This window comes from Haemaphysalis longicornis, unplaced genomic scaffold (genome assembly GCF_048455015.1).
Source record: "Haemaphysalis longicornis isolate Haplotype H1 unplaced genomic scaffold, Haemaphysalis longicornis Haplotype H1 scaffold_4, whole genome shotgun sequence".
Taxonomy (NCBI): domain Eukaryota; kingdom Metazoa; phylum Arthropoda; class Arachnida; order Ixodida; family Ixodidae; genus Haemaphysalis; species Haemaphysalis longicornis.
This window is the reverse complement of record NW_027526361.1, coordinates 130,346,876-130,371,075: the sequence shown is the minus strand read 5'-3', so window position 1 is coordinate 130,371,075 and position 24,200 is coordinate 130,346,876. Positions and strand designations below refer to the sequence as shown.

The window sequence follows — 24,200 nt, the reverse complement described above, 5'->3', positions numbered from 1 at the left end:
GTTCAACAGGCAGTTCTCTTGATTAAAAGAATGGGATACGAAACGTTAAACGTATGGGTAGAAATTTATTTCCGTTAAACTCAGTTTAACGGAAATAAAAATTTAAATATTTAAATTTAAATAAAAATTTAAATATTTCCGTTAAACTCAGTTTTGTGCAATTAAAATAAAAAAAAAATATACAAAGGTCCCTAATTCAAAAAAAAGGAAAAAACAGCCGCGCCAAACAGCATTTCTTCGTAACTTAACAATTCCAACGAGAGCTTATCGCCAACAAGCAACAATTATTAATACCATACGTAAGTGAAGAATTGTAGTGATTGTAGGGTTTAACGCGCCGACGCAACGCAGGCCATGAGGCGCGCTGTAGTGGAGGGCTCCGGATTAATTTCGACCACCTGGGGACCTTTAACGTGCGCCGAAATCTCCAACACACGGGCGTTTCTGGTTTTTGCCTCCATCAGAAAAGCGGCCGCCGCGGCCGGGAATCGAAGCCTTAAAAGGTTGCACTTTCTCCTTCTGATTATTTTTTAAAAAAGTTCGATTTTAGTACGAATCTTTATACCCTTTCGTGTAAAACTATGTAATGTTGCTTTTTAGTTTGCAGCCAAATTTGTACATGAAGGTGCCTCAAAGGCGCTTGCCCTTCCTAACACTTAACGCAGCCGAAACAACAACCTAAAAAAACATTCATTAACATTCTGATATTACTTGAACATCCTCATTGATTTAGCAGCAAGTGCTAATACTGCTACAATGCGCTACATTTTGGTTAAAACGATACTCATTGCTCTAATTGTGAAAGTACACGCGTTGAACCCAATTTCAGGATACCCCTTAACCTCGGTGCGTGGTACTTTTGTAGGCGCGTAACGTTTCTTGGCCGGAAGCGTCGGAAGCCCGGTAGGAACCAATGGCGTGTTTTGAAACGGACAACCTTATTAATTAGCGGCTGACTTCAGCCAGGTTCCCAGAGTTGGCGGCACTCGTTGTACGAACGGTTACGTCATACACGCCGCCGCGTACGAACGGTGCCAGCTTGTAGCAATGGGGTAACCGTTCGTGCTCGAGCGTTCGAGAGATCCCGCCAAACTGGCATCGAGATCGGAAGAAAGAAGGTAGAGGCACTGACGTAGATTCGATCCCCTATGGGGCATTCCACCCCACGATCAATCCTCTTAATCTGGCACTCGCAACGATGCTGTCCAGTTATAGATACTCGCTCCCACCCCGCACCCCCCTTTTCGCTCACCCGAGCCAAAAAGCTATCATCGGTCGCTTTCTTTGTCAGCCGTCCTTCACCCATCAGCGCTTTATGGAGAGCGGAAACAGAAAAGCGGAACGCTGTGCAGTCTCGAACGTTTGCTAACGGTTATGTATCTCTACTGGAGATGCGCAGCACTGTTGCAACGTCCTCCGGAAATGGCGTTGTGCTTACTCTTGACCTGCTCGATTCGGCTAATTTATTCAAGTGTTGTTCTTTGTACTTGCTCTGTCGCTCTCTCCCTTTTGATCATCAGCGCACAGTCCCTCCTTCCTCGCTTCCGCCTGTCCGCGTTCCAGCGTACCGTGGCAGTGACGTCAAGGCCAGGGTTGGACGAAGGAGCATCGGCGGTGCGCGCCCGGCGGCCACTTCGGCTCCCTTCCCGCACCGGTATTTTCTTCTGTACTGTTTTGTTGGTTCCCAGCCGCCGTCCTCCTCGCCTTCCGCGTCTTGGACGGCGGCCGAGGGAGGGACGAGGGCGTTCTTCCGTTCGGTCCTCTCCGAGAGTGACGTAAATACGCGGGCTCTCCGGATCGTAGCGGCCGCTAATGTGACGGCGGGATCGAGAGGGAAAGGGAGAAGCTGAGATGGAGGGCCAAGAACAAAGGGCCAGCGTGGAAGTATCAACACGGAGCAATGAGCGTCGCAAAATGAAGGCTGAGAGGGAGTAAATCGTGGAGACGAAAAGGGAAAGGGAAGAGAGAGAGAGAAAGAGAGCAGGATAAATGTGTATAAAGAACGCGAGGAGGTGCAGTATTTCCCGATTTTCCGTTTCGCCGGCCAAAAGCAAAAGCTGCAGAGGAGGAGGGCGTCGCCTTAAAACGGACGCCCAAGTTCAAAAACGGACCAGACGTGATCGTTCTTCGAGTGTGACCGTGTGTGACTGCAGCGGTTGCCTGTGTTCTTGGACTACCGCGTGGAAAGTTGCTCGGGCGTTATATCGCCCGCTAGGCAGCACCCATAATAAGAACTAAGTCAGAAAGGAAGCCAACAGATTCAAGCAAAGCGTGCATTAGGAATTGCTGCTCCGCTGCTACGTACCAGACCTTTCCCCGCAGGTCTAAGCAATCGGAAGCACTCCTCACAGAAGCCAGTGTTCTGCGAAATTCGAGACTATGTAATAGGCGACATCATCTCAAGGCTAGGAGAACCCCTGCGAGTCCTTTGCGGTTATCTTCCCTCTTTCTTCGGCGGCCTTTGCGGATATCTCTGCGACTGGGCCGAGGTCCTAGTCATTGAGAAAGTCCTTCGGATATAGAAGCAGTTCATCGATTTAATCAGCGAAGCGTACACTGCGTGCTCGCGCGGACCCAGAAGCCTACTTGCCGTCCACTGCCGTCAACGCGAATAGCGTGCGCGCAGTACACAGCTCACCATGGGCCTATTGTTAGGCTTTCGTTCTCTTCTCGCCTTGGTCGTTGCCGCGGCGTTGATCAGCTATGCACAGTGTGCGACGAACGACGTCGACGGATTTGAAGACGCTCCTGTTGCTGGCACCACGACAAGCGACGCTGGCCCAGAAGCAACGACTTTGTCTTCAACGACAACCATGTCGACAACAACTCGTGCGCCAAACTTGATGGAGCGGGCGCGTAAGCTTATGGCCTCTGCCATGCGCTCGGCCGAGGGCTCACCCCTGGTGAAGAGTCTAATGCGCACCGAGCTGTCTCCCGATTGCACCATCGGCCTCCTCCGCTTCATGCGAGGTGTACGGAACCTGGAACCATGGGCGGTCAGACGTGAGTACATTCCGTTTTTTTTTTTCTGAACGAGCGTGGTCCTCGTATGAGTTGCAAGCGGGTGTGTAGGACCAGATGATACCACTGCGTTCACTGCGAGATGCACGCTGTTCTTGTTTGTTGGACGTCAGCATACGTGTATATGGGAGAATACGTAGGTGTGCTATTTCCGCTTGACCAGGCACAAATTCAGATGTATCCCATCGTAGTACTGAGTGTAACGAATAGAGGCATCACACCGCAAACCTGACAAAAAATAAGTGCTTCGTTTATCATAGGGCCTTTTGTTTTAGGATTGTATGGGGTGAAGAAAATTACGGTCGCGTAATACGGGTATACATTGCCCCACATGCAACCCACTGCGATGGCGCTGATTCCGGTGTTATGAATAGTACTGCTGCGCAATTGTGTAATCTCCACGTCAAAAAAAAAACGAAGAAAAACAAAAGAAACCCACAGAAGAGTTTATTTCAGCCTTTACGTGGACAACTCGAAGCGGAAACTTGACGTGCGATCACTTTGATCCAGAACTAACTAGAGCAGGGTGCACTGAGGGCTGCCCGTTCTAATCTTCTGGGTGCGCAGCTAGCACTTTCCTTGGAGAGTAATTACTATTTCCCGACATACCATCTCGCAGGGGGCTTTGACAACCACTCAAAGGTTCTTAGCATAGCTTAGCATCCGTTTTCCGCAACAGCCAGCGTTCTTGAGGTCTATCAATGGAATTGAAATGAAAAAATTTCACCATGCCGGAAGGGACTTCCCGCTTAAATTTACGAAACCATTTCCGGTACCAAGATTAAAACAAACAAATCCGCCCATTAAAGATTACATCCTCACTACACTACCTGCGATTTCACAATGTCGCAGACTTGTTTTACTGCAACAAGTGCGATGTTGGCAATTTGTTGCTCCGAATCAACAATATCGGCATCTGTACGCCCGCACCTAACAGCCCACCCGATGATCTATTGGGCTACCTTTGGAAGCCTTGCTCCGAACTGTACAGATTTACACCGGCGTACCCCTTCAAAATCAACTGACTTGTTACGGAGCGAATATCCCACCCCTTCACCGCAGGCAGCGCCTAAGTGCATGCGGATGAAGTCAGCTCAATTCACAAAGCGCACCACCCTCTTCTCTACTGCAACCCGGCCCGTAAACATGGTCTTTATATATGGTTGCCCGTCCGGAGCATCGGCGCTTCGCTCAAATCACCCACTCCCAGGCACATTTCGTTACGGCACGTGCGTTATCGTGGGGAAAAGAACATGCTCCATGTGCCGCACGTCACCAAATATTTTATAGTTTGTACAAAGCATAGCGGGACGTCGGCTCCAAGGCTTATTTGTTTTGAAGGGCATGCGAACTTTCTGATGACCACGTGCTCGTAGCACACACACCCGGACGTTCGTTTTCCGACGCCACACGCTACAAATGCCCCGTGCTTCATATACACGTGGAACGGAGGGAATTTTTGTTAGCAGACACGAAATATGCACGGAACCATAGCCAGATTAAGTTTGCTTAAAACTGCGTACAAATATACCGGCGGTCGAAAATTATTTGCCGGAGATGGAGCAGTAAAACGGAAAAGAGAAGCAATCGCACTAAAAACCGTACCATGACTGCAAGTTTATCTTTATTTCCCCGCATGTATATATATTTCAATCGTTAAACGGCCATTTAAATGATATACGGCACTTTCTGACAATTTTTTGTTATTTACGATTTTTTAAAGCTGCGGGGACAATGTTTTGGATATTGTTACCCGCTTAAGTTTGCTGAGCATAAAAAAAGAACAATGCGACCTTGCCTAATGTTGTCCGTTATATGCTAGCGCATTTCGAAAACCCGTGTTCTTAGAAAAATACTCCAGCATATTCGTATGTGAAACGTCGAAGATTTACTCAAACAGATGCATGTTTGGGGGAAGCACGATAATGCATCGGGTTTAAATTGATACAAGGGGTGCATTACGAGCTGACCAGCATATATAGGCATATAATGTTGCTGGGTGGCTCGTCGACTTACTATCATGCCACGTAAACTGCGTAGGCATGTGAACCTGGTTAGTTTGTTCCTTAGCTTCTGCGGGCATTAACTAATAGTTGCGAGACTACGATCGAGAATACGATCCTGAAGAACGCCCTTTTAGCACCTAACCGGATTGTTACGCCGTTCATACGGATTAGCACTGCAATTGCCGAGCGAAGTCCACGGATTGCGGCTCATGTCTATTCAGGGGGTCGTTCTTTTGATCTGGCATGCCTTAGCAAGGCTTGCAAAAGCTGCGAAGCGATCAACGCACTTATCAGATTTCAACCTTGGCTGCGCGCCATGGGAAAGGAAGGAAGGAAGAGCAGAGTACCCGATGAGTACGTCTGCTGTTCGGTTGAACGAAGTCACCGCGCTTGAATGGGCACAACGCGGTAACGCGGAAGTCAACGTTTGAAGAGGCATCCAATACCCCATTTTCTTTTCTTTTCGTACGCCACATTTTTGTTTTTGGTGCTAAACGTACACAATGAACCTTCGTTGTGACGAAATCGTTTTTTTTTATATCAATTCTTGAGAAATAAAAGCTTTGCACCGTCCGCACAGCCGGGCATAAAAAGCGAATCATTTTCGCATATAGCGAAGTACCACTTATACCCATGTCCGTTTCCTCTCCCGATGATTTCTATATTGCGAGGGTTTATTGTATTTAGTTCCCCTTGAATGACGGTCTTTAAAAGTACCGTGCAATACTTCTGATAAACACTTTCACTCTTTCCTTTGCGTCTCGAAACATTGTAAAAGCTATAGTTGTGGGGTTTAACGCGCCAACGCAACGCAGGGATAAGGTGCGCCATAGTGGAGGGCTCCGGAATAATTTTGATCAACTGGGGATCTCTAACGTGCGCCGAAATCTCGTACACACGGGCGTTTTTGCTTTACCCCTCCATCAGAAAAGCGGCTGCCGCGGCCCGGAATCGAACCCGTGTCCTCGTGCTCAGCAGCGTCACGCCTTAGCCACCGCGACGAGTAAAAGCTATATTTATCAACAGCATGCACCCACCCTACGTGATTTGCTCGATGCAGCAGAACTATCCGCATTCGGTTTCTGCATTGCTTTGTGGCTTTTTTTCTAAAGTGGCTATGAAATGAGTTTATTGCCGCCACAGAAAGGAAGTGGCCAATAGGCGCTATATTGCTGCGATGACTTAATTTCAGCGCTCAAAGGACGACAAGACTGGGGAAAGAGAGGAAAATCTTTTGAACAGAATCTCAAGTTGTCTATTGAATATAGAGCAGGAGTTTTGTTTTGGCTGAGATTCTTTGCGACTCCATGATCTATGTACTGGACGTGTTCGTTTACTACGTTATTAAAGTTTATTATTCAGAAAAAAAGTTGAAAAGGTGTTTCAGAGTTCTTTTAATGAACACGGGAATCACATATGAAACCTGTAGGCCAGATGTGAGTAAATCAAGCCTTTCTTTTAGCCAGTTGCAAGCAGTTGATCGGTAAGCAACTAAGCACACAGAATGCACATTGCGCAACTGCGTAAGTAATCATAGCAATGATGCATCTGGGACGCTCTCAGTGCGATTCCATTCTACCGAAGAAGGTGCTCAATAAGACCATGACGGATGTTGAGTCATTGGGGAGGCCATGTTGCCGCTGTTATTTAAAAAAGCGCTTACGCGGCACGTAAACACCCGATTCGCTTTGCTTCATGGATAACTCAGCGGCAGACGATCACGCGAGTTGGCTATTTCTGCACTTGAATGATTCCGACGAAGGAAACAAAAAAAAAAGGAAAGAAAATTCCGAGAGGGCTGGCGATGCCATCTCGTTTAGGACCTGCATTACGTCCTTGTTGCTGTTTTCGTGTTCAGTAGCCGAAGGTCAGTGTTTGTATCTGAATATCGCTTTGCGGTGGACGAAGTTGTATGCCACGAGACGTGTCGTCATTCGAAGGTAACGATGCACCCCGCTCCAGTAAGCGACCGTGATCGTCTCACAGGTGGTAACGGCACACCCGATAAACCAGACGTCATCAAACGAGCGCGCGTGCTTTTGCCACTAGGAGATACGTTGTACACTGAACGCGCGTGCTTTTGCCGACTGGCCCGCACTTCTAAACATGTCGAGGCCGGGTTACATATGGAAATGAGAATTTGGGAATTTACATTTTTGAACCCCTGTACTCTCCCGTTCGGCGTAATTCGGCGCACATTTAGAGCCCAAATCGTAGAATGTGGCTTTTTTAAGGTGCATTTGGAACGGGTTTCTCGTTAAGAATAAAACAAAAATGACATATGGGGTTTCACACGTTGAAAAACGTGTGCCGCAAGTCACGCAGGCGCCCACGAATTAATTTGAGGCCATATTTCAGAACGGTCTTTCCCTCGGTGAAAATGATTCAAGAGCAGCCCAGCTTGTTTCGGCAAATTTTAAGGGCTCAGGTTATGAGAAAAGATAACTGCGTTAGTTAACGAGGGTTATAAAATTCGGCTTTAAAATTTACCGAAGTAAGCCAGGGAGTTCTTGAGGAACCTTCGCTAGAGGTAAGCAACGTTCTGAGATTGGGTAGCACCGCCTTCTGCGCAATGACTCGTTGTAGTCTTCCGGCTTTGTTAAATACAGCTGCGGTTGTCACGGAGCCAAAACCATGACTCGGAGTTCATCTTCTGGGCACGTAATGTAATGACCCATTTGTTTAAGGCTCGGCACATATTTCAACTGAGATCCGTCCCTGGCGAAACCTGGAGATACCTACGAAACCTTCGAGATCAGTTGGAGTGATCAGAACACATAAGACGTCCGTTAGTGAGGTTGCCAATGATAACGGTGTTATTTAGCAGCTGAGAGGAATGCAAACGACGCACATAAAATACTAAGTACGGACTGAAGATACATGAAGGAAAATAGCGTGCGAACACGTGGGTTGGTTTCTTCGCGGGATTTCTGTAAACTGCATTTCAAAACAGTTTCTAATTAGGAGTGACCTTTTTTTTTTCTTCCCGCTCATACTTGAGATTAAAACTTGGAGCTGCCAGAGAGCTGAGTGGATGAAGACATGTAAGAAAACGTACTTGCACATGGTTTAGTCCGAGGCCACTTCTTATGACGTCTGCCGGAAGCAGCAGTTGCAGTCAATGGGCCATACGCGGCGTAGTGATCTCAAGCCTTCTGAAGGGGAAATTACCTCTGCGAGGAGCCGCTTGGGAACGGCAAGCGGAAGCAGTTGTTTAGAACGAGTATTTCCGCCTCCAAGGTTAGCGCGAGGTTGGCATCCTTAGCGACGCGTAAACTGATGCGAGTCGTTCTGGAAAAGCACGACTGAGGGTTTTCACTTCATTGTGTTGGCCAGAAATGACGCATGAAAGGCGGTAACAGCAACGCGCTGCTGTTTAGACAAACTAAAAGTGTTAAAAGCGCAGAATGCACGCATCATTCCCGCTCGCTCACTAAAAACGGCGCATACGATATTTACGCAGCATTGAAAACATTTGCATAGTTTCTATCGCATTACGAGGAATTTTACACATTCCGTGCGAGAAGAACTACCAGTTATGAGCTGTGTACAGATAACATTCGTAATAAGGAATGAATTTTTTCGTAGTATTCATATACCGCTGCTCCGCACAGTGAGAGAACGACTCCTGTTCTAAAGAAGTGTCGCTTATAACGAAGTCATTCTTTTGTCGCGACGAATTCCTTAAGACGACGGTGTACCAGATATCCGAATTTGTTTCCTTATTTCTTAAAAAAATATATTTTTCCTTACAAGCCGCAACTGAATTTGCTGAAATTCGGTGCTGTATGATGCGATTCGAATGCGTGCCTCTGCCCGGCTGTGCGGTAAGCCCACAGGATACGGAGAAGCGCATAAGGGAAGTTAGCTGACCTCGTGCGCGGTTTTCCCGCAATCACACTGACCGCAAGATGCCTGGGGGAGGGGGGAATTTGCTCGAGGCCTCGAAGGACCCGGGGTCCGGGAATATTCCGTTTGTTTACGGCAGGCCAAAGATGCTTGGAATGGCGTGTCATGCTTGGGCGACCGTCGCGGCCGCAGCGCCCGCCTGTAATGGTACAGCCGGTTCGTCAGACGCTCGCTGGCAGTAATCAGGCACCGCGATGACCATAAAACTCTCCTCAAAACGACGACATTCTTGGTAAGAAAGCAATTAATAGGCGGAACTCACCCTCGCCGACTGCTAGGCCTCGGACCATTGTCGCTTTTGCTTTGTGGAAAAGTTTAATTCTTAATCAGCGTTATCATTCGCAATTTACTACATGGCGTCTGGGAGTTGTAAAGAAGGCCAAAACAAAAGGGACCGCTCTCCTACAGCGCAAAGAAAGTGCAGGGAAGGTTATGGGCTGTGGCTGCTCGTCGCAACAGAATGCAGAATGGCACTAACCCGAGTTTCTTTTTTTCTGCATAAAACGGGGGGGCCGGTGAGACTAAACGAACGGAAACAGGAAGTTTTGACCGAGGAACTGTAATAGACTCTGGTGATACGGCCCAAAGAGCCAGCGTCTTTAGCCGAGCGCCGGCCTGGGTTGAGTCCCACACCAATGCTTGCTGGCTGGAGCGGTGGAGAGCACGGCAATTCCATAGACTTAGCGAAAATTAGTGCCGTTAAGTTTCCTTTCCTAAGAGAAGAAACTTAACGAGCGTCTTCTCTTGGCGTACGCAGCGCATGTTTGCCAACAGGCCCTACTGTAAGAATCACTTGTTGGTAGACGACGTATTAGTTATTACCTTTATACCTTTTTGTTTTGCCGCTAACAAGACGTAGAGTATTGTGAGTTCAGCTTTTTTGTTATCGCGGTGGTGTTTCAATGGCCTAAACACGCTTCATGCTTCTTCGCTCGTCTAAGCTTTTGATCGTTTGTTCCTCCGTCGGTTACCCCTTAGTTTACGGTTCTTCAGGGGCGTCAGGCGTAGTTTATGCCTTGCAAAGGCCAGTTACCAGTTTGACCTTTCCTGCTCAATGTTTTCCCCTATGTTGGGAACGTACTTTTAGAGCTTTATGATGACAGCTTTATGCTTTTCCTTGTTCAAAAAAGACGAACGATTCGCCTCCAATTTTTGGCGTCGCTCGAGTGTCGACATCGACGACGGAGTGCCCGACCGTCCATTTCATGACGCAATACTCGCCACTAGCTAGCGCAACCCATGCTGGCGTACATGCAGGAATTCGGCAATTCACTTTTCCCGCCTCATTTTGTATTCGCCATGCATACCCCCCGCGATGCACTTTCATGGCTAACCGACGAGTGTAACGCTGCATGGTACAAACCCGTGCCCTTGGCTCCTGTTAAAATGTGTGATCGCCGCTACAACCCCTGCAATTGATTGTCAAATTCTGCGGCTTGAATAATTTCTCGCTTTCTTTCTCTGAGCACGGAATGTTTTTACTTCGGGCTTCGCGTTTTTTCAAACGAAGCTTGTGTTGGCTTACTTTTGTCGTGGAAGATCATGATGGGGTTCCAAAAGCCACGCGCCTCAAGAAAAAAAAATTAGCAGTGGCGTAATTCAGCTATGGCAGGATATACGTCGCGCGAGCTAAGGTTCAGGTGGTTATTCTTAGCTTTCGTGGTTGTCTAGGATTAGCTTGATGATCATGCTTACTGCTGCTTCAATGACACACACACGGTACACGCATTACGTGACACATGTATATTTATCAAGCGGCTCCGGCGCAGCGTCACCAATCGCCACAGAGCTAAGCTAGTCGCACAGGCGCACGCCCGTGTTACTGCGACGCACGAGCCATCGGTTGCACGCCCGGCCACCCCTCGCATGATCACCAAGTGGACCGGGCCGCCACGTGCGGGACGGAGGTCGGCGAAGACACTGGGCGCGTGGGGTGTGTGAGAGACGCCGGGCAGCGAGCAACGTTCTGTGCACCGTGTGACGTCACTGCCCCTCGCACATGCGCAGCACGGCTCTCCAGGAGCCACGCGAAACTGCTCACCTTCGGCCAGTGTAGCTCACGCTACAAAAGACATGCTTCCCGCGGTCGGAATCGTACCTGGGTCCATCGCGTTACCAAGCAGACGTCTGTGCGAATACGCCATTCCGACACGGTACTCATATGCAACGCGCTGGAGGTAATCCTTGCACTGCATCGTTTCACGGGCGCCGGCGTTGCTAGGCCGCACTGCACGCCGGGAGATGAGCGGCTGATTTGAAATTGGCGCGCAGAAGACTCATGGCCCCGTTTACCTCAGCACAATTGGTGCGGACGCTGCCGTTGATTGGGCCGCGCTGCATGCCGGGAGTTGAGCAGCTGATTTGAAAGTTGCCGACAACTATAGCCGGACAGGAGACACGCCAGCGGAAGTGAATGTGTATGTGATGAGGCGATGGTGTGATTTTTTGTCTGGTATTTGCGTGTTGTATGGCTTTCTTTTAAGATATATTTGGCAAGCTCAGCCAGTGGGTTTGGTGGGGTTTGGTTTGAGTTCGGTCAGGAGTTGGGTTGGGATTGATTGGGTATGGGTTTGGGTTGATTGGCAATGGGTTTTTGTTCAAGTAAGCGTTTTTTGTTTGAGGTTTTTGAGTTTTGATTTGGTTTATACTGACTGATACACAAGCTTCGCGCGCACTCTAGTTGTCTTCATAGGAGGGTTTTGTTAGTTTTTTTTACTGCGTAGGCATTCGCAACGGCGAAAAGTGTAGTAACCTACATCTGCACAAAATTACGGAATTGGCGATTGAAATCGTTATTCACTAGAACAGTTCATATGCTGATAACGTGTGTAAATAAAGAGAAACCAAACTATAAAAAGCTTACGAAATATCAAAGCCCCGTTAAATTCACCACTTTCAAATGGTTTAGAAACAAAAACAAACCGAGAAAAATCCACAGAAGAAAAAAATAGTCAAAGGACACCAACTAGGTAATGTCCGCGCACGTTAAATATTCCCAGGTGGTCAAAATTAATCTGGAGCCCTCCACTACGGCGCGCCTCATCGCTTGCGTTGCGTCGGCGCGTTAAACCCTACAATCAATCAATCAAACTAACTGGGTAATGCATTGTATGTGCATACTAGGGCGGGGTTATACATTGAATCGTTATAATAGTGTAAACGTTCATCATTCGTAAAGAATAACAATGCAAGAACGTATATAACCAAAAAATAAAAATAAAAACGAAACGCGGCCCAATATAGAGCAATATTGAAAAAATACAGCCTAACGGGAACTAAAAGCGTCGGAAGGTCGCTCAATTTCACAACTACTAGCCAGACCTGCTACAAAAAAAGCATAAAATGAAGTAACGAAAGTACAAACGTCTGTCTAATCCAGCGCCGTCACGCCAATAACTCATAACCAAGCAAAAAAATAACACCCAGGATGCATTGAAGGTAACACGAGGTCTGTGAACGGGAAATGCGGTGTCAGAATGCTTACTCAATATTAGAGAATTCACAGAACCTCTGCTCAATATTTTTTATAGATGTGTGTTCATTGACAGCGAAATGCGATCTGCCCATGCTGGGGAACTTGTCAGAGCACGCAACACTTCCGTAAGACACACCTCAACGTAGTGCGACAGTTAGAAGAACAAGTTTATTTTTTTTCCAGACATTTTATCATTATGCAGCCCTACTCTGCTTCTAGTCGCGATATCTTAACGTGACGACGCACTTGCAGCTTTTCCTTGTGCTGCGCTAAAATAAAAGGTCATATGAATAATTTAATGCTTTGCTTCACCGACATACTATTGCAAATTTCTTATCATCCAGCATACTACGCATTAATACATCGAACAGGCGAGTAGCAGTGGTACAGAACTTTGATGGTTTCATTCGTAATAATTTGTGGCGGTAGTGGGAATGCAGTAAAATTTTGAATTGTCATCTCCGTTCCTTTAGTTTCTTAACAACGAATGCTGGCGAGTGGCTGGTGACATGCGTTCACAACATTCTTCAATGTCGTGAAATAATGTCTCACGTAATCAACTGAATGTGAAACCTTCTTCTTTGAAGAGATGGAGCTATGCGTATATGTCATGAATGTGCACACTGCGTCTTATTGGCGGAAATGCAACGTCGTGCAGGAGCTTAAAGGGCACAGTTTTCGTACCATGCATGCGTAACACCGTACAAGCCGTCTCTTACTTACCACGTAACCGGCTTCAGGATCACTTGGGGCGATTTGATTTCACTTTAATGGAATTAAGGGACGTTAAAAGCAGGTTAAGGCGTAAATTGTGTCTTCATGTTCAAATAGCTCTACGCTGAAGTCCGCCAAACTGGGAGAATGTTGCTTCCAACTGCTGATAAATACAATTACTCTCGCAGACGTTCCCTGGAAGTTGTTTACTACCAAACTGCTTGGTGCGCAGTGGTATCTATGCCTGTCAAGGATAAACTTCGAATAAATGCAATTTGACACATAATGGTCTACGTTGACCACCATAGTTTTACGATTCAGGAAACAACAACTTAGAGCGTACATCTGCCAGCACTTCCTGGGGCTTTATTACTTTTTGATGATTAGGTGTTAAGGTTTCAAGGGTATTCATTTCGCGCTTCAAAAATTCACTTGGGGCTGAAAATAGATTTTTTTGATTCAACAATTTTTTATATTACTGACGCCTCAAGGCGGAGTTATCAGACGCGATATAGCGAATTTTCCCTCCAGTGTTTATCAGGGTCCTTTCTGCATGCCTACCTAAAGAGAGAAACCGACAAGCCTCATCCTTTATTTTTATGATTAGCAATAATGGGGTAAAAAGGCTGTAGCCCATTTAGACGTCTTGATTTTTGCGCAGAACGCTCGCGCCGATGCCAGCGTGAATGCGCATTTGTAGCGGTTTTTCCTCATGCGTTACCGATCTGCATGTTTCTCTTCAGACCATTACCGCCCCGATTCAGAGACATCCACTCTAAGTCGGGCTCTCACCTCCCTACATGCGTCAAGAATGCGAATCGTCCATTCTCGTGTCAAAGCCGAGGGCTCATAATGGACACTCTTTCGCTACAAAAGCATCAACAGGAGCATTAGTGCGCCGGCGCGGGTGATGTTCCGTAAAACAAAACGCCCCTTCCCTTGGGTGCGACTCGCCGATTATGGGGCCGGCACGTGGGTAGCGTGACGCCTGTATGCACCTGACCTGAGCGTGAGTTTCATCGCCCTCGGAAAAACAATTGACGTTACAACCCGGGGAACTGGGCCCCATTAGCTTTTGCCTTTATTTCTATTTCCCACCAGTAATTATGTGAAACAAGGAACAGTCTTTATTAGGACTGGATAGCACGAAGCCGAAAAGGTGAGGAGAAAGGTTTCTGGTAATGCCCCGTCTTGGAGGCCTCACAGACAAAAGCCTAGGCAGTGGTCAAATTCTCACGCGGTGAGACCAAAGCACGCACTCGTCGTAAGAGTCAACCCACGTCGGTCACTGTTCGGTGGGTAGTTCCTGGGGAGCAGTGTTGGGGGCGCTGAGAATTTAATAATAAAAAAAGAAATATTTACTGTTGAGTTTGAGCTATTGGCGGCACAGTAGCTGGTAGGGAAGACTCCTTCATGCAGGTGAATCTAGAGCAGGGAAGAACATAACGTTGGTCCAGTGAATAGCTTTGTTAATCCATCGAGATTAAGCGTTTATTAACCCACCGATATTGCTCATAGGACCCGATTGAGATTGCTCAAGCGTATGCTGAAGCAGGACATACGCGGAGGTATGGCGCATGGGGGAATGTTTTACAAATCATTCACATTGGAAAGCACGTTACGAATACAAACGCTGCTACAAACTTTGTTGACATGGTAGTATACCGTGGAGCGCCAGCGTTTTTCCGCACCCCGTTCGTTCTCCGCGTCGCCAAATGCCTAAAGGTGTAATACTAGAAAATATGTGCATTGAAAATGCATATGAATGAGCCTGAATTTCCACGGAATCGCAATGAACAACTCTGGAGTTACCATAATTCACTTGGGACACTGCTACGTCTTGCACAAGAATTCATATACACGGCATGTCGTCCCGCGTCATGGGCCTTTGGGTGATCGCACTAAAACGTAGCGTCCGAACACTTATGCTGGTGTTCCCGCCTATATCTACAGTTAGCATTAGTGTGTTTGATGGCGCGGATAGTTTGCCTGCTGTAAAATCGGATTCATTCAATAGCTAATGTCTCAAAACATATTAAAGTACTCCCTAAAGTTTTCTCCCGCAGGTTTCAATAAAGGCGATGGCTCTCCTTAAGATGAATGCAATGCTTAAAAAATAAATATACCGGGTTCCAGTAAGACGGAACCTGTCCGGATCAACTGTATGGGCAAACCATTTTGGCCACTAATTCCTAAAAGGTTTCGGAGTGTACTAAGATGTCTTTTGAGGGGTTAGTGGACAAGAAGATCGTGAGAAATTTTCTCATCTGAAAAACACGCTCCTTATTCACTGGTATTTTTTTTTCTTGTGCTGCAGTGATCGACGCGAGCGGCAAGTACCCGACGGGGCTGTTCCAGGGCACAATCTCGGACATCGGCGCGTACGACGAGTGCATTGAAACGGTCGTGCACGACAAGTACGGTCACGTGCAGACGAGCGGCCAGTACTGCAACATCTACATCAAGACGGTCAACGATACCTCCTTCCTCGAGCACATGCTGCCGGCCTTCCTCATGACCAACAAGAGGGTGAGTCATGGTTGCCAGGTGAAACACAGAAAAAGCGGTTCAAAATTGGTTAATCCACTCGCTTATTGCCTGTCGGCTGCAACTATACCTACTTCAGGGCTAAAATTAGCACTCTTTAGTCTAGGCCACTAGACGTGCAAACATTTATTTTAAAATAATCGCTTACTTTGTAACCTACCAAGGCCAGGGTTAGAGCCACGTGCACCCGCTACAAGTGAAGGACCGCTAACGTGAAATTCCTGTCGTATAATGAGGCAATCTGGCACGCTTCGCAGCGTTAGACACTTTGCTACAACTTCAGAGATACAGGAAGGTAAGCACCTGATAGAACAGCGTTTCCTGGGCCTAAGCGATAACTTTTTATTCCCCGAAAATAATTTGCTACTCAGTGTCCACACAAAATCGCGCTACTCTAAAGAGTGCGTCATTGAGTTATAAAATGTGAAACGAAAAAGAAAACCGCAGCAGTTGAACGAAATTTGGACAATTAGAGTATCTGCCGCATTTATGTCTGTCTGTAGGTACATGGGAAGAAAGTTGGTCATGTCTCCCCAGCTTTCATGTTCATTTTCCTGGCACCGATTCGTGTTCAGATATGGCCCTCCTAAGTACTGCAGGCTACGTCCAGCCGTTCTCAAATTTGGCTGCAATTAGCTTTCATACGAATCATTTTTGTACAATTTGTCGGATCCTTACACTTAATACATCAAGATTAACCAAGCTCAACTCAATGAGCGCCCTGGTGACCAACCTTTCATTCTGTTATTACTGTTATTGGCTTTCTGGAAACGGTATCGCGCTGCATTATCTATTCACTTGTCGGAGGCAAACTGGTGAGAATACTGCCAGAAGAATCCCGAAGATGCTTTTTCATCTAAATATACCGACATTACTCGACGATGCGGACACAGAATTATGCGGATTATCCAATACGAAGGTAAAGCAAACAGGATCCACGAAAACCTAAAGGTTTCCGAAATGCAGCTTTTTTCGGCCAATGCTACCCATTTAAATGTGGCCGCAGTTATGCTTCACCCAACCGAAAATGAATGACCATTCACACTTACTTTAAGGGCAAAGCAGTGAGGAGGCCCAGCATATAATTTTACTCAAAACAGTACGCCAGCACACTGCCAGTGTGCAATACAAGCTTGGCGTTCAGCATTGTTCGATGTAACAGTAAAGATCATACTTCTCACTGCAGTCGATTGCTTGCTCCAGTTATTCATTAAACTTCTTCGCTCAAGGGCAGCAATGTGCCATTCAGGAGCATGGCGGCAAAGCGGACCCGCAGAACAAGTTAGAGCGCAAGATTCTCCGGTCATCTGTGAATAACCCGCAGTTAAAGTCATTTCAATACAACGAAGGAAATACTCCCCAACAGCAGAATACTCCTAAAAGCCACGCACGGCCGCCACAATAAGCGGCAGGTCTAGAACACGTGCATGGCAGTCGCGTGAACGGGAACACGTACACGGTCTCTCAATTTTTGCCCTCGTAGGAACGATGAACTCGGCGTGCAAAACACCTTCAGTATTCTTTAGGCGGTGAAAACCCGGTTGTGATCGTTGGAGAAACTTCTTTTTCTTTTTGCTTACAATTCCGGTTGTCCCTGAGTCATTAGAAAGGCCCCGGATCCTGTGCTACCATGAATACCTTTGCTTTTATACATACAAGAGAAGCGCCGCAAAACCGGAAACGAACATTGGGAGGACATTTTCTGGATGCTTATCGAGTGGGTCACACACGCGCTGGCACCGCTGCGGGCATTGACATCTTTAGACACGCCCCCTGTCACGAGGTTTGATAATATGCCACGTGTTGGAGGGAGGGTCACCTATCTCGAATCACATCAGGGAGATCAACAGGCCCTGAAGCGAGCGGGATTCCAACACGACAACATGGTTGACTCACGCGTCAGGCGCAAGAGCATCGCCCTCTGCCTGCACCTGTTCTCCTATGGGAGGGCGACAGGGATTAGAGTAAATTAAAGAGGTGGTGGAGCGAACTGTACTCGGAAGAGGCACAGTAGGAAGAGGTTTGGAAAACTGCAAACTTTGCAACGTAATAATAAAACAAGTGTCATCGAATCTAAGCGATTTTAGGATTATTTCAAGTGGAATTACTTTCTCATTTGTCTTTGTATCTTGAACCGCTGCTTAATTGCTTTTTAACCTCCCTCCCCCAACGAGGAGTCGCGAACCGTCGACTTTTCCCTACTTGTTTTCTAGGTACATCTCCACTTCCACTTTCATTGCTACCACACGCATTTTTGACATAATAAATGACTCTGTAAATAAAAGGTACAAGCCAAGCACTCGATGTTGCCTGCAAAAGAGTTACGTCAGTTGCAAGTGAAACCGCACGGACTGCCCATTTCCATTGCGGTCTAAGTTATGTATTGCTTATCTGTTGCGCAGCTTTGCAACGTGGAGTGCCCGGATAGCTGGTACAAGGCTCTCAAAGAATTTAATAATCACTATTTGCAAATCCCAAAAGCAAGTAACTGGGGTATGGTGATTCGCAGCATCATGTGTTCGGACTCCTCATTACCAACATAACCAGGAGCGAGATTTTTGTTAGTCGTTACTCGCTAGTCGCCTGAAGCTTTGATCTCCAAATATCCGCAGTCCAGCATCCATGTTTAAACGAGAAAACAAGAAAAAAATTGTAAGTAGCTTGCTGAATCCACTAATTATTCTGTACGAAAATCGTAAAGAACAAATATGGCTATTGTATATAAAGGAATTGCTTCGTCCCTTGTAGGCGTTATCAGTTATTTCTTTCCATTTTCTACCTTTTAGTGCAAAAGCGCCATTAACCTACCTCGGCCGAATTCGTGGATGTAAGATCTCTGGAAGCCTATTAAGACGCCGCATTTTCCGTTCTACAAGTTGTTTACGTAGAGGTTGATGCGAAAAGGTCGAAACACAAGCAACAGAAAACACAGGGATCGCGGGTACGCGACGGCCCGAGGTTAGGCCTAACGACACGCCTTGGTGCTTAGCCAGTCCATCGCGTATCCCCTGCTCGACATACACCTGGTACGACGTTGCTTGACGTTTTGGTAAGGCTAAATATGAAAGTTACCTAACGTTAAGCCTAAACATATCACGTTAAGTCTAACGTCAGGCTTTGAGGCGTTCAGCGTCCTCATCGTGCTTGACGCACCAGGCACCGATTGACGTCCCAAGATCTCAGAACGGCACGTTAGGCCTAAGCAGTGGCGCTCCGGCGCGTATTCGACTATGGTTGGTGTTATTTTAGCGAAGCTATACATGCACGCAGAGTTGCACATGCACGTAACGGGGTAGCGCACAACGCTTCACAAGCAGAAATGTATGCTGCTTTCGCGCCTTCGTCAGTTTTCTTTAGAACATCTGGCACACTTTCTGCATTTATTAGTGAAGAACATTGAAGGACTCAACGCGATCGTCCTCTGGCCCAGTATGCCACCGGCATGCGTTTTACTGCGGCGTCACGCGCCAGATGCTCGAACGTGGTTCGGAGATAAGAACACATCCTTCGCCTCTCTATTTATCCCGCATAATTATATACAAGCGAAGCGCGCTTTCGAAATTCCCTTCGTATGCGAGATGAAGCCCAACAGACGTCACCGCTGCGAGGTGGTTCTGGGGCGCATGTTAGTCGTGTGCAACAGCGTCTGCTGCACAACGGCGCCCTAGGCGAAGGCGTGATAATTTCACGCACGTGTACAGTCTGGAGCTTCGATCACTCCTATCCATCTTTTTTTTTCTTTCTTAGAGCTTGATGGGGCATACCCAAGTTTTCCTGCGTTGTGCGGATTGCGTGTGAATAGCCGCGGCGCGTGTTGCAACGGCTTGCGCAATTACACCTTTTGCTAGTATGGCTGCGTCTGAGACCGGTTCGGTGCTGTGCGGTTGTTCGCTCATCTGTGGAACTCTGCGGTGTCATCACCTCGTTGCGTAATGTAGCTACCATTTGTTAATAAACGGATCGGATAAACGGGCATTGCTGTTACAAGTCAGGTGCATCGGCCGACAAGGTCGTCGTTAAAGGTCGACGAGCTAACCGGTGGCACGCCAGCGGAAGTTCAGCTGAGGAAAACAAACAAATGAATACAAAACAACACCGCAACTATTCTGTAAATTTTGTTTAAATAAGCAATAATAAACAAATAAAATATCGTTTTCATAATATGTATTTGAGTAATACGTTAAACGTGACACAATAGGCAGAAGAGAACGCGCTCGCGGCTGCCTTGATGAATGGTACTGTTTAAATGCCAATACTCGTCTGGTAACGCTCTGTAGCGCCTCTTGGCCGTGAAAGTAATATAACCAATTATTAATTAATTATGTATAAATAAATAAATAAATAAATAAATAAATAAATAAATAAATAAATAAATAAATAAATAAACAAACAAACAAATAAATTAGTTGTTTGTCTCCCCAGACGTGGAGTACAGGAAAGATCAGATGATTTAGGTGTTTCCGTAAACTTTCCTCAATTATCTCTGATGCTAGCAAAGACGCTCAAGAAATGGATATTTGATGCATCTCACTGCTTTCAAGCATTCACGAAAGGGAAAAGAAGCGTGGGGCTGGTGGGGTTGGAGGGGGTGTAATAATAGTTTCACGAAATCAAATGGCTTCATTGAAGGCATCTTATCATGAACGCAGCAACCACTCTGGCCACTTACGAGCAATATTCTAGCATTTTGTTCAACATAACAAGCAAAATGCCAGATATGCTATAAAGGTATCTAAATACCGACTGTCAAGGCACCAAACTATCAAGAAATTGAATAATGAAGCGTCTTGCCCCAGCGAGGGGGAGTTGTAGTACTAGTCGACGTATTTTAATTCCGGAACAGTACCACATGCCACAGAGCGCAGAAAGCTGTTATTTATTTCGCATATACGTTGTGCTGGAACGAAGATATCACTGATTTTGACGCAAATTTGGTAGCCGGGATTGTGAAGATAGTTATGGAATCAGTCAGTCTGCAGTACTACAGATACAGAACTGAGCCTGCAACATTACGTAGTTTTTCCCAAGTCAAATTTCGCGCCTGTGACCGCCATACAAGCGGTCTATTATAACCATGATTACAAAGCTACCCGCGACAATTACGATTACTCTTTTCTAAGTGCAGACACAACCCCGGGACAAACGCAGAAAACCCGCCTATAGCCGCAGTAGCTTTACACCAATTAGGTGTTCGTTATTTTTACCCTAACATACCCAAGGTACGCTAGGGATATCAGTGGAGAGTCAGTAGGCATACCCTTACAAAATTCTAATCAGCTACCGCCGAGCCGACAGCCGGAATAAGTTGAGCTCGATGTTGATGATTCTTACAGGATACGGGCAGACGTTCCATAGTGAAGGCGACGTGCGATTATCATTTTATTATGCTAATATGCTTAGCGTACCTGCTGCACATGTTTTTCCTAAACGCGGAAGTAACCATGATTCGAATTTCTAGCGCCCCTGACACTTACACCCGAAGTGAAGCGGTTACAAAAGACATGGCTACCAAATACTTCGACTGTGTACGAACACGAAGAATATATTCCGTCCCTCCGCTGAATTTTGTAAAGTTGTAGTCCTTATATTTTTTTTTGTTAGGCGTATTGCACATAGAGCGCCGGAGCTAGAAGCGACGTAAAGCTTCGTGTTACTCTCACGCTTCCAAGTCAGTGTAGTTTCTGCAAGAGTGATTTTTTAACCAAACGAGGCAACTAGCATCGAATACTGCCGGAAGCAGACGGATGTCAAGTGCTTTGTGGCCGCGGAAAATGGCACTAAAAAGCTAGCCATTAATAGCGCGAGAACGTTTTATGGCAACCGATAAACGAACAGCGTAGCGATTTCTTTCGAAAATCATACGGGGTCGCTTTTCTGGTCATCTGAGCTGGCACAGAGGGAGGATACAAAATGGTACGTGAGAGCTCGGCGGAGCACACCCTATGATTTCTCTCAGTACGCCAGAATTCCCCGCGCGTGACGAAACAGCAACGAAAGCCCCCATTTCGGTTGACAGGGGACACAAAAGTAGCGACGTTTGGTGGCGTACGCCTCAACGGAGCCCTGTCGCTAGCAGTTCGGACTTCTTGTGGTTTTATTGCACTTCGCTCGCTCTATCTCCAACTGCCGAACAGAATCGCGGAATTCGGCCAGTGGATAGAGATTAATTAAGAGACGAGAAAAAAAAAACAGCGCCGTGGAAGGGCATGTTATCTCGGAATGATTCCCTGGCTATATATTTCTCGCCTTGCCTAATAAATGACACCGTTAGTCACTGACCCTTGTCGCCGCCTGTATTCTAGCCCTGTCCAGAGCAGTGTTTTTATTTGCAATGGACCCCATACTCTGTTCGCTCAGCCACCAGGGCCGATTACGAGCGAAAGCTGGGTACTGGAAGGGGCATACATTCGAAACGAGGCTATACCAAGCGATTTGATTCTCAAGGAGGCAAAAAAAAAAAAAAAATTCCGAACGTTTACACTTGCAAATAGGATATCCTAGAACGACAGTTCTGTTCCCGCCTGAGGAAGTGTTTAATTCACTCGCGGAACGTAACAGTGACAGTCACAGTTGAAACCAGCGCGAGACTTTTTCGCGTAGTGCTGGCAGAAGGGGGTGGTTAAGTCGCCGGCTGGTGACGTTTCAATTGCATGCAGATGAGGCGACGTCACGACGCTCTTAGCTTTTACTCGCAAACGTAGAGCCTACGCTTTTGAAATCCGCGAGACTATTTCAGAATATGCCCGGCTTAGAGAGAGGGAAGCCAGCTAGGAAGGAGGAGCGCGCCATGAGTCGGAGAGGATGAGCGCAAGCGGGGAAGATACGGTGGAACAGGGCGTGGCGGGGTCGGGGAGAGGAAAGAGGCTCTACACGCGCCACTCAAGGTTAAAGCGGACACCTATCGGAAATGACGCATAAAGAAAGCACAGTTACGTGCTTCTCTTCGAGCCTTCCTGGAAAATCTCCTGAAAATTACTGTAGACGACATATTCAAGGCCAGGCCAAGCATACGTGGACAGCCAGCCTGTTTCCGATCACGTGAACGCTGTCGGCTCACCTGCATACTCATTGTATCCTCTCTCGTGCCCGAAGTCCATGTGAGTCAGTGGAGACTGCAGATTCAGGGTCAAGCCGGAGACACGTGAAATGCCAGCTGTTCATTACGTGCACACTGCATGTGGAAGGCAGTGTGCCCTTGATGAACAGCTGCAAGCGCCAGGATCTAATTGAGCAAGATTAGGCGGGCCCAGGAGAGGGTTGCGGGTTACCGGGCTCCACCACGTGAAGCGTCATTATATCTGTGGCCAATCCTTGGCATGCATGAAGAAAAAAAGAATGACGAGGTCGGCCTGATTTAGCTACCCGGCGGATCTAGTGCGACGGTACAGATGGAAAGCGGCGCGGCCAGGGGATGTAAAAATTTTCGCGAACCCCAAGTCCTGAACACCCTTCGGTACAACACCGACCCCCTAGCCTTGAAAAGAAACAAACCCAATCTCCTGCACACGCAGGCGCTCAAATCAGGAATGAATGAATGAACTTACTGTTAACAAGGAAAGGAAAGACCACCCGCGGGCGTAGTTTGCCTTACCTAAGGGTGGACACCGGAGCGCCTGCTGGTGTGGGGGGCGTAGGGAATGGGGAACGCAGTTGTACAGGAAAGGGAGGATAGAGAGGAGAGGATACATATATACAGGTCTGCCGAAAGGAATCCAAATTTATCTGCAGCGCCCACCTGTATGTTGCGCGTTGTGTAGCCGCGGTCCTCTAAGCCCCAGCAGTAATGTTTTACTACTCTGTTTATCGCAGTGCCTTTACAGTCCCTGCTAACTAGGTGTAAAATGTTTGAAGGCCACTTATTTGATTGTCATTATATGCGATCATTGGGCAATGGCGGCAAACTTTGAAGGAGATCGAGGCCACACGTGCTCGCTTCTGATTCGAACTGCAGCGACCCTCTGGTGAAATAATCATGGCCTGCTGTATACACTTCGAACAAAACGGCTCAGAGGGAATTAAGTGAGAAGATATGGTTCTGAGGCTAAAGTTGTCCCAGGTTACGGATTCAGAATGTCAGTAAGTGAGCAAAAGAATTTCAACATTCCCTCGGGATCCCCAAAGTTTTCCGTGCTTGGCCATCACCGAACAGTAATTGCACGTTCTATGTACAAGACAGTTCTTAATGCGCAGTTGTTTTCCTTAGTTGCTTTGTATTCACAGAAGAAAGAAAAAGAACTAGAATGTTTTAAAAATTACGATGACGTAGCCAGTCACATTTAGTTTTTTTTTTTACACGAGCAGCAACCTGCAGTTGTCATATGTGCATATGTGCCCGCAAAAATCACGCGGTACAGCACTGCCTTTAACATCCGAGTCTGGGGAAAGCTCGTATTGCCAGATGTGTGAAGATGATTCATGCAGATTCCCCTCCAGGAAACGGAAGATTATTTAGATAAGCAGAAAATAGCCATCGAGGACAACCCCCTTGGTTGCACCATAGCTGTATGTGTTGAGCGCTGAATTATATT

The 24,200-nt window shown here is 46.9% G+C and overlaps 1 protein-coding gene across 1 annotated transcript in view; it reads left to right on the top strand.

The window, feature by feature from the left end:
- Positions 1-2,020: 2,020 nt before the first annotated feature.
- Positions 2,021-24,200, top strand: part of LOC144179372 (nose resistant to fluoxetine protein 6-like) — a 44,527-nt gene continuing 22,347 nt past the window's right edge. Inside the window, exons 1-2 of the mRNA XM_077707703.1 lie at positions 2,021-3,003; positions 15,443-15,654. Coding sequence (XP_077563829.1) covers positions 2,640-3,003; positions 15,443-15,654 — 576 coding nt within the window. The 5' untranslated portion in view covers positions 2,021-2,639. The remainder of the gene's footprint in view (positions 3,004-15,442; positions 15,655-24,200) is intronic.